The sequence below is a fragment of the Lithobates pipiens genome, unplaced genomic scaffold (genome assembly GCF_037356315.1).
Source record: "Lithobates pipiens isolate NorthernLeopardFrog02 unplaced genomic scaffold, aLitPip1_a1.2 Scaffold_19, whole genome shotgun sequence".
Lineage (NCBI taxonomy): Eukaryota > Metazoa > Chordata > Amphibia > Anura > Ranidae > Lithobates > Lithobates pipiens.
In genome coordinates this window covers 63057942-63069987 of record NW_027507764.1, presented here as the reverse complement: position 1 = coordinate 63069987, position 12046 = coordinate 63057942, and the positions used below count along the sequence as shown (strand labels likewise).

The 12046-nt window shown below is 47.7% G+C and overlaps 2 protein-coding genes across 5 annotated transcripts in view; one reads left to right on the top strand and one right to left on the bottom strand.

Moving 5' to 3' along the window:
• Nucleotides 1-115: 115 nt before the first annotated feature.
• On the bottom strand, nt 116-8451 carry RBM48 (RNA binding motif protein 48). Its single transcript, XM_077490811.1, has 5 exons — nt 8281-8451; nt 6412-6602; nt 3661-3806; nt 2185-3050; nt 116-593 (listed from the first exon to the last, which is right to left on the bottom strand). The coding sequence occupies exons 1-5, from the start codon at nt 8392-8394 to the stop codon at nt 504-506; spliced, it is 1407 nt and encodes a 468-aa protein (XP_077346937.1). The 5' UTR covers nt 8395-8451; the 3' UTR covers nt 116-503.
• Nucleotides 8452-8866: 415 nt separating this feature from the next.
• Nucleotides 8867-12046, top strand: part of PEX1 (peroxisomal biogenesis factor 1) — a 121748-nt gene continuing 118568 nt past the window's right edge. For 3 of the 4 annotated variants that reach the window (XM_077490810.1, XM_077490808.1, XM_077490807.1), the window contains exon 1: nt 8867-9040. In XM_077490810.1, the coding sequence (XP_077346936.1) occupies nt 8930-9040 (111 nt within the window). In that variant the 5' untranslated portion in view covers nt 8867-8929. The remainder of the gene's footprint in view (nt 9041-12046) is intronic. The other variant, XM_077490809.1, reaches the window with a different exon arrangement.

Genomic DNA, 12046 nt, shown 5'->3' with positions numbered 1-12046 from the left:
TAACTTAAAAAAAATAAATAATATCTATCTATCTATGGATCTGTGTACACATCCCGTTTTGGATGAACGGATTCCATAAAAAAATAAATAAATAAAAACACTGAACTAAGAAGAGGCGGTTAATCCTAACCAAGGTCTACAAATGTCGTTCCTTAACCTAGAAGATGCATTCATCAAGTGAAGTCAGAGCTCCTGATCTTTATACTTGTTCTAGGCCACCAACAAAGGTTGTATTAAAGCCAAGGGATTGGTATGACAGCCAGACAACCTGCATTTTCATAAAGAGGATCCAGTAGTGACAGCCTACATACTTCCATCGGTACACATTTTCATTTACCAAAAAATGAAAAAACAAACTCCATTCCACAATGTTTGTATAAAAATACTTTGTTGTATATTTAACATATTTTTCTGAACTGAGACTGTTCATTTTGTTTTTCAATAAAAAAAAAAAAAGAAGAGGTAATAAATATGAGAGATGGGTGTGGTGTAGAAAAATGAGATTAGATTCTTCTTCTCTGTTTGACGGGCGGAGGAGCTAGTGGATCTTCGGTGGGGGGCTCTGTTCTGGTCAGGGTGCAGGATGCAGAAACCTATGGAGACAGAGTCATTGGATCAACACAGCTGAAGCAAAACAAAAGCCTTCCCTGCCGGCTTGCACAGATTACACTGTAATTAAATAGCTTACTCTAATTTCACTGGACACTGAGCATCTCATAACTTCCACTAGGGAAGGAAGCAATGTCCCCCAATGGGACAGAACTAGCAAAAATAAAAGGCTCTAAAGTGTTTCTCAATATTTTTACCTTGTAGGAACCCTTGACCAAAAAAATGTGAGATCCTGGGGAACCACTGAAAACATTTTACAGATTATTGGATCTGATCAGCAAGCTGTAAATATACAGTGGAACCTCGGATTGTGAGTAACGCGGTATACAAGCGTTTCGCAATACAAGCTATTATTTATTTTAATTCTGACTGGATTTGCGAGCGTTGTCTTGTAGGACAAGCAGGATTCAAGCTGCTGGGGTGTGCAGTACAGCATTTGGCCAGAGGTGCAGGGGGCACCAGCAACACTAGGTTCCCGAGTGCCCCCACACACCACACACACACACCTCTGGCCACATACAGTACTGCATACACCAGAAGTGACTGTGGAACCAATTATCGGAGTTTCCATTATTTCCTATGGGGAAACTTGCCTTGATATATACGAGTTCTTTGGGTTACAAGTGTGCTTCTGGAAGAGATTATGCTCGTAATCCAAGGTACTATAACAAACAAATGCAGAGCAATACAGGGAAGCTGTTGCAACATGCCTCCCCCCCCCCCCTTGATCCCCACTAGCCCTCCTCTAGTCCATCCCAGGTGATGTCACATACAAGAGCCTGGGACAGACAGAAGAAGGGGACCTGTGGGGAAAAGTATGGTTCCTTGCACCACTCTGCAAATCCATAATACAGTTTCTCAAATGGAGTTCCACCACAAAATGAATATTGTGGTGTAGGTATATCTGCCCAATGTTTTCAGTATGCATTGATACCTGATGCCTCCTCTGTAGATGCGAGTCATGGCTGGATCAGCAGGTGACATCCTGTGTACGGGAGAAGTGAATGCAGACTGCAAAGAGGGGGAGTAGGAGGCATGGGCACATGGCTGGATGAGACTGAATGTAGCAGTCATTGAGTGCATAATAGCTTAAAATTTGCAGTTGTGGCATAACCTAAAGCTATCATGATCTCACCTACTGCTAAGTTCAGTCTCATCCACCTGTGTGCTCCCCCTTTCTACGGTCTGCATCACTGCTGCCATACACTGGATGTCACCACCTGCTTTAGCTATGTGCTCTCTCTGCTCAACCCCCAGTCTGTAGTCACTGCTGCCTTGTCCACATAATGCTCTGGCTCTCTGCCCCCCTCTGGATCACCCTACTGCCATACACAGACTCATCTGGGGATCTCACCTCCTTATCCAGCTATGGGCTCCCTCTCTGTGCTCCCTCCCAGCCTAATCAGCGCTGCCATTGGAAGTTTCCTCCTCCTTCACCTCCCGCTCTCTGCACTACTTCTGTCGCCTCCCTCCGAGTTTACAGATGCCAGGAATTACAGAGGAGACATGGACATTGGGTATCAATGCGCGCCGACAGTACCAACTTACAGAACCCAGAAAACCCTATTTACTTGCCTCTTGCAGTTTTGTTCTAATTAAGTTGGCAGAGAGGTTGAGGGAGTTATCAATCATGTCCAATTTTGGAATTTCTGGCAGTTTTGGTCCAACGACAATCTCCTGAGATTCCGGAAGCAATACAGCCAGCCTTGTCATCTCCTCCCTTCTCCTCTGTCTTTCCTGAAGCTGGGTTGTCCTTGGCATGAACCTGGCAGAACTCACAATGTTGGGTTGTCCTTGTGCCAGACCAATCGGCCTTTCTGTATGAGGAGTACTTTCATTGGGTTTGTGTCTGGAATCCCAGGATAAAGAATGTGATGGAGGATTGCACTCCTGTCTGTAGTCCGGGATCACTGAGAGTGGAGGATTGTACTCATGCCTGTAGTCCTGGCTCACCGAGGGTGGAGGATTGTACTCATGCCTGTAGTCCTGGCTCACCGAGGGTGGAGGATTGTACTCATGCCTGTAGTCCTGGCTCACCGAGGGTGGAGGATTGTACTCATGCCTGTAGTCCTGGCTCACCGAGGGTGGAGGATTGTACTCATACCTGTAGTCCTGGCTCACCGAGGGTGGAGGATTGTACTCATACCTGTAGTCCTGGCTCACCGAGGGTGGAGGATTGTACTCATGCCTGTAGTCCTGGCTCACTGAGGGTGGAGGATTGTACCCATGCCTGTAGTCCTGGCTCACTGAGGGTGGAGGATTGTACTCATGCCTGTAGTCCTGGCTCACTGAGGGTGGAGGAGCATGGAAGGGAGCAGGGCAGTCACCGGACTGTCCAGGTGTGTGATAGGAGGAGGTATGAGCACAGTTTACAGCAGAGGGTACAGGAATTAAAGTGGAACTTTCAGGTGCCTTCTGTCTCTTGTTGGCAAATTGATGATCTTTGAGGGAAAAAAAATAAAAATATAGTATTAAAGTATACAATAGTTAAAAGAAAAACACTTGGTTATGTCACAATATGAAATCACATTTAGGGCTCAATCACATGGGCGTACCTATCCATACACCTGTGCATTTTTGCCTGTAAGAGATGTACAGGTATTCCATGCATCCCCATGCAGGCAGTCTCATTCATGTTGCACTGCTATTAGCAAATATTTTTACTGAATGACAGTGTGTAGACACTGTATTGGTACATGGGACAAATGGGATATGGCCTTGTCTGTACCATGAGATCACTGTGACCAATCACAGCTAGCAACACAATTGTATACAATGAATGTTACAAAAGGAAGCCATTCATTGTTCACAACTGTCATGTTATCTGCTGTGATTGGTCACAGGGACCACATGGTACCGGCAGCGGGACGGTACAAAGGTCAGTCATCCACTGTGTCCGGTGGACACATAGAGTGACAGATCGCACCGGAGCACGGCCCGTTAACGGGAGGACATCAGATGACAATAGGGTTCCTACAATGACCTGGGCGAGAAACACTTAAGAGATATACAAACAGAAGACAAAGGGATATTTAATGCTGTGTAACCAACCTTTGTCAGACGTGGCCCGTGCCACATACCGCCTCCTCTCCTGCAGCTTTTCTCGGGTCTCCTGAACGCTCTCAAACTCTGGCGCATAGCAAATATGAAGGATCCCACCAAAAAAACTGCGTTCATCTAGTTTTCGCTTGGCAACTCTGTAAATAGGACAAGACAAAAATAAGTCATTGGCTACTGGCTTCTCAGAAGTCTTGGATACATCAACAGTGAGCTCTCCATTATAATTCCTGATACTGTCCCCGTCTGCATTGAATCTTTGGGTGTCCCCATCTACTTTTGTGTGTTCCAACTACCATTTACATTTTCCATAATAAAAACAAAATAAAATCCAGCGTGGATGGTGGGAACCCCTCACTGCGCATGGCCGGTTTGCAGAGATCTCACCAATATATCATCTGAGTGATAAAAGAACGTGCAACTCTCCTGTCCATAATGAAAACATCAGTTTTTAGTGGACTGATCCCTTACAGTGGTTCCGCTGCTAATGTACAATGTATTGTCAACTTTTATAAGCTGCTTGTAGTAGAAATATTTTGGATGAGTGACAGGATCTCTTTAAAGGCCACCAAAGAATTCTATTTCATTAGCTTGTGGACTAGAGTTAAGGCTGTCTAAGAGGGGGTTTCCCTCACATTGAAAGATAGTCTCTTACTTCCTATTGAGTCTATAGGACAAGTGAAGAGAAATCTCCCCAACAAGAAACAAAACCAATGGCAAAAAAAAAAAAAAAAAAAAAAGAAAGAAATGGTCGGAGCCTTTCCCTACTATATCAGAGAATTGGGAAGAAAAAAAAAAAGAAGAAAAGAAAAGAAAAATGCCGTACTACAGTAAGGGGCCATATGGGACAAAGACAAACTTTTTTTTTTTTAAACAACCCTGCGCTACAGACTATAGCACAGCAATATATATTATAATGCAAATAAATGATGTGTGAGGGTTTGCTGCTAAATACTCAAAGCGTTCCAGAAACAGATACAAATATAAGTAATGGTACAGCGCTACCCTAATGAGCATTTAAAAAAAAAAAAAAAAAAAAAGGAGAGATGGTCATCATACTCCCAGTGCTTGTTGGTGCGCTGAATCTGGTGCACTCACAGACATGGCACATTCGGGGTGTGCAGCCCCCTAAAGGATCGCTTGGCTGTTATGTTGATAGCAACAAGCACACATGGTGAAGACTTTCTAGGTAGCATGCTATTGTCACTAGGGCCCGCCCCATTGAGAAAGTCACATGGCGTGTAAGGAAACGCATCAGTGGCAGAGCCTAGTAACGTCAGCGCGTTACCTAGAAAGTCTTCACCCTGTGTGTTTGTTGCTATTGTCATCACAACCAAGCGATCCTTAGGGGGCTGCACAACCTGAATGTAAAGTCTGATCTGAGTGCACCAACAAATGTGAGTTTTATACTTCGTATTCGTTTTTCATAAAAGTTTTTAAAGAGATTCAACACTAGGTTAGTCCTTTTCATTCATTACTGAGCTTTACTGCTCAGGTTCATCACAGGATACACTGCTAGCACCTGCCAGGGTCCATGGCTGCCAGAGATTACTAAAGTACCAGCAGAGCATTTAGTTAACCATCAGAGGAGCCACCGGAAGATCTGTATATCCCTTAAAGGGGAAGGTGCATGGTGACCTGTATTAGGTCCAAAGTGGAGATGAGTACATATGAGTGGTGGTGAAGGGACACTGGATGTGTTTTTTGAGTATCAACACAGGACCCACAAATTCCTTCTGATGCTTTGAACTGTATTCTGCTAGGCTTTATATGCTTACCCGATACCAGCTTATTTTGCCTGATATTACCTACTCATGGACACGATTATCACAGCGGTGGGTTATTGTATTTGATAATCACGATTACATTTATTTAGTTTATTGTGGCACTGATATAGGGTCTTCACTGTTTTTTCTTACATTGTGTTGTTGTCCTTGTAAGAGAATTCACATATAGCACTGGGTTTATTATCTTTATGCTCATCAGGTTAGCGCTGTACCATTACTAAAGGTCTTATTTACACACAGTGTGTCTATGGGAATGTTTTGCCATTCTTCTAGAAGCACATTTGTGAGGTGAGGCACTGACGTTGGATGAGAAGGCCTGGCTCGCAGTCTATTCTCTAATTCCTCCCAAAGGTGTTCTATTCTATTGTGGACAGCCTTCCCAGAAGAGTTGAAGCTGTGATGCCACGTACAAACGACCAGACTTTCCGGCAAACTAGGTCCGGACTTTCAGCGGAGTTCTGACGGACTTTCTGAATGAACGGACCTGCCCACATACGAACGGACTAAGTCCGATTGAAAGTCCGTTCCTTTTTGACGTGGCGACGTAAATGGGACTAAAGAATAGCCAGCAACCAATAGCTGCCCTTGCGCCATATTTGGTTCGTCGGACCAGCACACAGACGAACGCTTTTCCCGATTTGAGTCCTTCGGAATTGAGTCCATCATTTTGCTACTTCTCTTTCCACTGTCCAGTTATGGGGTGGGGGAGGGGCTGTAAGCATTACTTAACTGCAGTAGAAAAAATAAAGAAAAAAATAAATCGGGTCCCCTGTCCTGTCAGACAGGGCTTTGCTGTGTAAATCTCAGGACTGGATGAACGGAAATACAAATCCTGTCAGATAAAACATCTTCCAGAAATGTATTTCACCGGAGTGCCTGGAATTCAGCTTTAATGCATTTTCCACCTGAAAAATGGCACAATTATGGCGTGTTCTTGTGGAGCCAAGAAGATCCTCACCTTGCACTCTGTAACCTCTGGAATTTAATAAGATACACCTCCGTGAACTCCTCTGCAGGGTATTCATCGAGAACATTGTATTCTTCTATGGCACCAAACAGGGCAAACTGCTCCACCAGCTCCTGCATGACCCCAATCGCAGGAACGCCCTGCACCAGCAGATATCGAGACTCGAGGTTGATTGTGTAGACCTAGAAGGATGAAACAGATCAATGAGACTCACATATGTCGGCATTCATCCCACTGACCCCCCAGTGCAAGGAGCGTCCTTCCCACTGACCCCCCAGTGCAAGGAGCGTCCTTCCCACTGACCCCCCAGTGCAAGGAGCGTCCTTCCCACTGACCCCCCAGTGCAAGGAGCGTCCTTCCCACTGACCCCCCAGTGCAAGGAGCGTCCTTCCCACTGACCCCCCAGTGCAAGGAGCGTCCTTCCCACTGACCCCCCAGTGCAAGGAGCGTCCTTCCCACTGACCCCCCAGTGCAAGGAGCGTCCTTCCCACTGACCCCCCAGTGCAAGGAGCGTCCTTCCCACTGACCCCCCAGTGCAAGGAGCGTCCTTCCCACTGACCCCCCAGTGCAAGGAGCGTCCTTCCCACTGACCCCCCAATGTAAGGCGCGTCCTTCCCACTGACCCCCCAATGTAAGGAGCGTCCTTCCCACTGACCCCCCAATGTAAGGCGCGTCCTTCCCACTGACCCCCCAATGTAAGGCGCGTCCTTCCCACTGACCCCCCAATGTAAGGAGCGTCCTTCCCACTGACCCCCCAATGTAAGGAGCGTCCTTCCCACTGACCCCCCAATGTAAGGAGCGTCCTTCCCACTGACCCCCCAATGTAAGGAGCGTCCTTCCCACTGACCCCCCAATGTAAGGAGCGTCCTTCCCTCTGACCCCCAATGTAAGGAGCGTCCTTCCCATTGGCCCCCAATGTAAGGAGCGTCCTTCCCATTGACCCCCAATGTAAGGAGCGTCCTTCCCATTGACCCCCAATGTAAGGAGCGTCCTTCCCATTGACCCCCAATGTAAGGAGCGTCCTTCCCCCTGACCCCAGTTAAAACAGAAACAGTAAACAGAAAACAGTTTATTGTGCGTGGTTGTGTTGTGGCCACATACACTTGAATAGCTTGTGTTTGTTAGTGATCCTGCCTGCCTCACGGTGCAATTTCAGCCCATTCAGAATGAATTGATAGAAATCGCACGGCACCTTCCTGTGCGATTAATGCTGGGAAGCGGCCCTTAGGGAAGATTCACCATCTCTATTGGTACTGGCGATCACTGACATGGAGGAAGAAAGTGAGGGAAAGCCAACATTTTTGAGTTGTCCCCAGAACAGGAAGCAAGGGGAATCTTCCGATGGAGACACCTATTCCAAAGACAACTGACTTGGGCCTCATTCACATGGGTGGCCAAGGAGCGGTAAAATCAGGCCGCCCACCTGAAGAAGACTGTGCGGCTACTCAGCGTTGTACACATGACACGGCCGCTGTAGAAATGAAGCCCCTGGTCCCATTAGGCAGGCGGAGACCACCAGACACAAGTGGAGTGTATGAGGGCGCAACACAACAACGCACATTGGACCATTTTCAGTGCGGTGGTTTGGCATTTTCAGGGTGAAAACAACCAATGAGGAGCCAACATACCGCCTGTCACCCACCACCATGGATAGGAAATCAGAGGTAGCAAGGGCTGGAGAGGGGAGGGACTTCCTCTCACTTCTTGTTGGATCTCTGGGACAGGAAGTGATGGGAAATGACTCTAATGGGACAGGCAGAACACCTCCCCCTCCTACTATTAAAATAACTAAAGAAACAAACAAGACGAGGGCATGCTGGGACTAGTAGTTCCCCACACACACAGATCACCATCACACACCCGGACTGCTCTCAGTCTCCGTCCTTCCCGGTATTTGGCCCTCGAGGCACAGATTCTCCGCTGCTCATGATGTGGGCGCACCTCCAGATGTAACCGAGAGTCCCCACACGCCATCTTTCTCCCTGGCAGTACACTCACTCATACAAAGAGTAGGGACTCTATCCACTAAGCTCCTCCCAACTGCTCATGTTTACAAAACATAAACTACAAAAAGTTGCCAGGGTGTCCGCACTGCCGGGGCCATTTTGTCGTAGACTCTTTTCATAGAGTCCAATAGGTTTTGGGTCTTCGGAAAAATGTCTGCCACATATCGATCCTGTTATACAGCCCAGCGCCGGAAATCCCGTCTTCGAATTTGATTGGATGGGGGATACCATAATGTAGGAAAAATTGGGGAGTTCATTTTTTTTTATAAACAGAATTAAATAATTGTTGGCTGCTAATGCAGTGTATAGGGTAAACTTAATGTAGAATAATGAATTGGTATTGGCAGTGTCAGTTCTCAGAGCCATGTGGGCTATCAGGGCGGAGTTGTGAAATGTGTCAGTGGCGATACCCCCCTGCAGTGTGTCGGATGGACTCTCCCTCCTCCTGGGTGTCCCTTGCATTGGGGAGATGATGTGATGTGAAGGTGGTGTGGATCTGGGGGATGCTGGGAGGTGGATTATCGGGGGCTGCTGTCACCCTGACACTCACCAGTGCCAAGGACACCTTCCTGCGCCTTTCCCCTGAGCTCAGAGCACAGCTACGCCTGGAGCAGGTAAGTGACAGCACTGTATGTGCAACCAATCAGGGGTCCCCTCTGCTGTCACCTTTCCCCTCACTGGCTGCTGGGCTCCTGTGTGCTCCCTGATTGGCTGGTGTCACCTACAATACCCCAATACTAGAACTGCTCATCTGATCTGCTTATCACACATGGACAGCCACCTTCACTGCTATACCAATACACCTTTCTGTTACCTACACTGCCCCCTAGTGTCATCCTCCCATCTCCTCTACACACAGCATGCTCAGGTGTCACCCATCACATCCCCCATCACACCCAAACCGTCAGGTGTCACCCATCACACCCAGCCCGTCAGGTGTCACCCATCACACCCAGCCCGTCAGGTGTCACCCATCACACCCAGCCCGTCAGGTGTCACCCATCACACCCAGCCCGTCAGGTGTCACCCATCACACCCAGCCCGTCAGGTGTCACCCATCACACACCGCCCGTCAGGTGTCACCCATCACACCCAGCCCGTCAGGTGTCACCCATCACACCCAGCCCGTCAGGTGTCACCCATCACACCCAGCCCGTCAGGTGTCACCCATCACACCCAGCCCGTCAGGTGTCACCCATCACACCCAGCCCGTCAGGTGTCACCCATCACACCCAGCCCGTCTGGTGTCCCCCATCACACACCGCCCGTCTGGTGTTCCCCATCACACACCGCCCGTCTGGTGTCCCCCATCACACACCTCCCGTCTGGTGTTCCCCATCACACACCTCCCGTCTGGTGTTCCCCATCACACACCTCCCGTCTGGTGTTCCCCATCACACACCGCCCGTCTGGTGTTCCCCATCACACACCTCCCGTCTGGTGTTCCCCATCACACACCGCCCGTCTGGTGTTCCCCATCACACACCTCCCGTCTGGTGTTCCCCATCACACACCTCCCGTCTGGTGTTCCCCATCACACACCGCCCGTCTGGTGTTCCCCATCACACACCGCCCGTCTGGTGTTCCCCATCACACACCTCCCGTCTGGTGTTCCCCATCACACACCGCCCGTCTGGTGTCCCCCATCACACACCTCCCGTCAGGTGTCACCCATCACACCCAGCCCGCCAGGTGTCCCCCATCACACCCAAACCGTCAGGTGTCGCCCATCACACACCGCCCATCAAGTGTCACCCATCATACACAACCCATCAGATGTCATGATGTGCTCTCGCTGTGTTATCTTACCATGGAGGGCTGGAGAGAACGCCGGTCCTCCCATGCTCAGGTCCAAGGGCTTTTGTACACTTTGGAACTGCTTCTCTCCCTCTACAAGTCAATGGAATTGCCAAAACACCTTAAGCAGGGCAGCTGCACTTGTCAGTGATTTTAGGCTGACCATACACTATACAATTTGATTGTATAATCTCCTTTGGACCTATCATCAACTATGTAATGCAAGGGCCCACCTTGCTACTTATTGCATGGACTATTTAGCTTTGTCCTTGTATTACATAGTTTTGGTAAAGCTAAAGAAGATTGTAGAGAGATTGCACCAAAAAAATTATAAAAAGCTATCATTGTGCTTTCCGTCATATAAAAATCCACACTTTATTAGAATAATAAAATGACGCTCACAAGAACTAGTGCACTATTGGACTGAGACATGTCAGTTAGATGCACATTGCCCCCTTAACAGCTGTGGATCGGCATCATCTCACCAGGACGTCACTCATCCACTTCCGGGTTTGCACAATGACATCACTGGCTTTGACCCGGAACGTTTTGTCACACAATCACGTGACTTCCTCAAGGGTAACAGGAGCCTTGACTTGCGGTTGTCAGTTTAAAGACTATATAAACCCGACCTTATTTTATTCCTGATATGTCCCTGCTGTACCAAAGTATCCTGTTCTCCATGTATTGCTTCCTTTGTGTGAAATACCTCATGATCCTGCCAGTCCCTCTGCTCTCCTCCAATTGTTTAGACTGTTCTGACACCCCTACCCCACCCCCCAGGTGGACCCAGTGACGTCATCACGCAAAATCGTAAGTGGATGAGCTGCGCCCTAGTGGGATGATGTTGATGCACTGCTGCAAAGGGTGCAATGTGCATTATATTCTAAGGTGAACTTCCTGGTGTGCACTGGTCCAATCGTGCCCCAGTTCTTGTGAGTTTGAGTCTATATGGCAGAAAACACAATGATGACTTTTCATACTTTGGGTTGAGATGCTTACCATCTGGCAATGGTGCATCTTTTTCTGCTGTGCCTGATCTGAAGATCTAGAAAGAGAGCAGTCCGGTGCTAAAATTATCCTGTGTATTTCTTGTGTTTTCTTTGAGAAGGCTCTCTATATACAATAGAGTCTATTATAAATTTGGAGATATCACAAGGAGGTGTTTAAAGCCCATTAACCACTTGCTTACTGGGCACTTAAACCCCCCTCCTGCCCAGACCAATTTTCAGCTTTCAGCGCTGATGCACTTTGAATGACAATTACGTGGACATATAACACTATACCCAAATGAAATTTTTATAATTTTTTTCCCACAAATAGAGATTTCTTTTGGTGGTATTTAATTACAGCTGGGAGTTTTATTTTTTGTTAAACAAACAAAAAAAAGATGCAAAAAAAAAAAATCATGTTTAATAGTTTATTATAAAATTTTGCAAACAGGTCATTTTCTCCTTCATTGAAATGTGCTGATGAGGCTGCAATGGTGGGCACTGATAGGCTGCAATGGTGGGCACTGATAGGCACAGTCAAGGCGGCACTAATAGGCACAGATAAGGTGGCACCGATAGGCACAGATAAGGCAGTACTGATGGGCACAGATAAGGCGGCACTGATGGGCAAAGATGGCACTGATGGGTGGCACTAAGGGGCACTGATAGGTACCACTGATAGATGGGACTGATGGGCGGCACTGGTAGATGGCACTGATGGGCACGGATATGTGGCACTGAGGTGCAGCACTGTTGAGGCAGATTGTGGGCACTGATAGGTGGCACTGTGGGTACTAATGGGTGGCACTTTTTTAATATTTAGGTGGCACT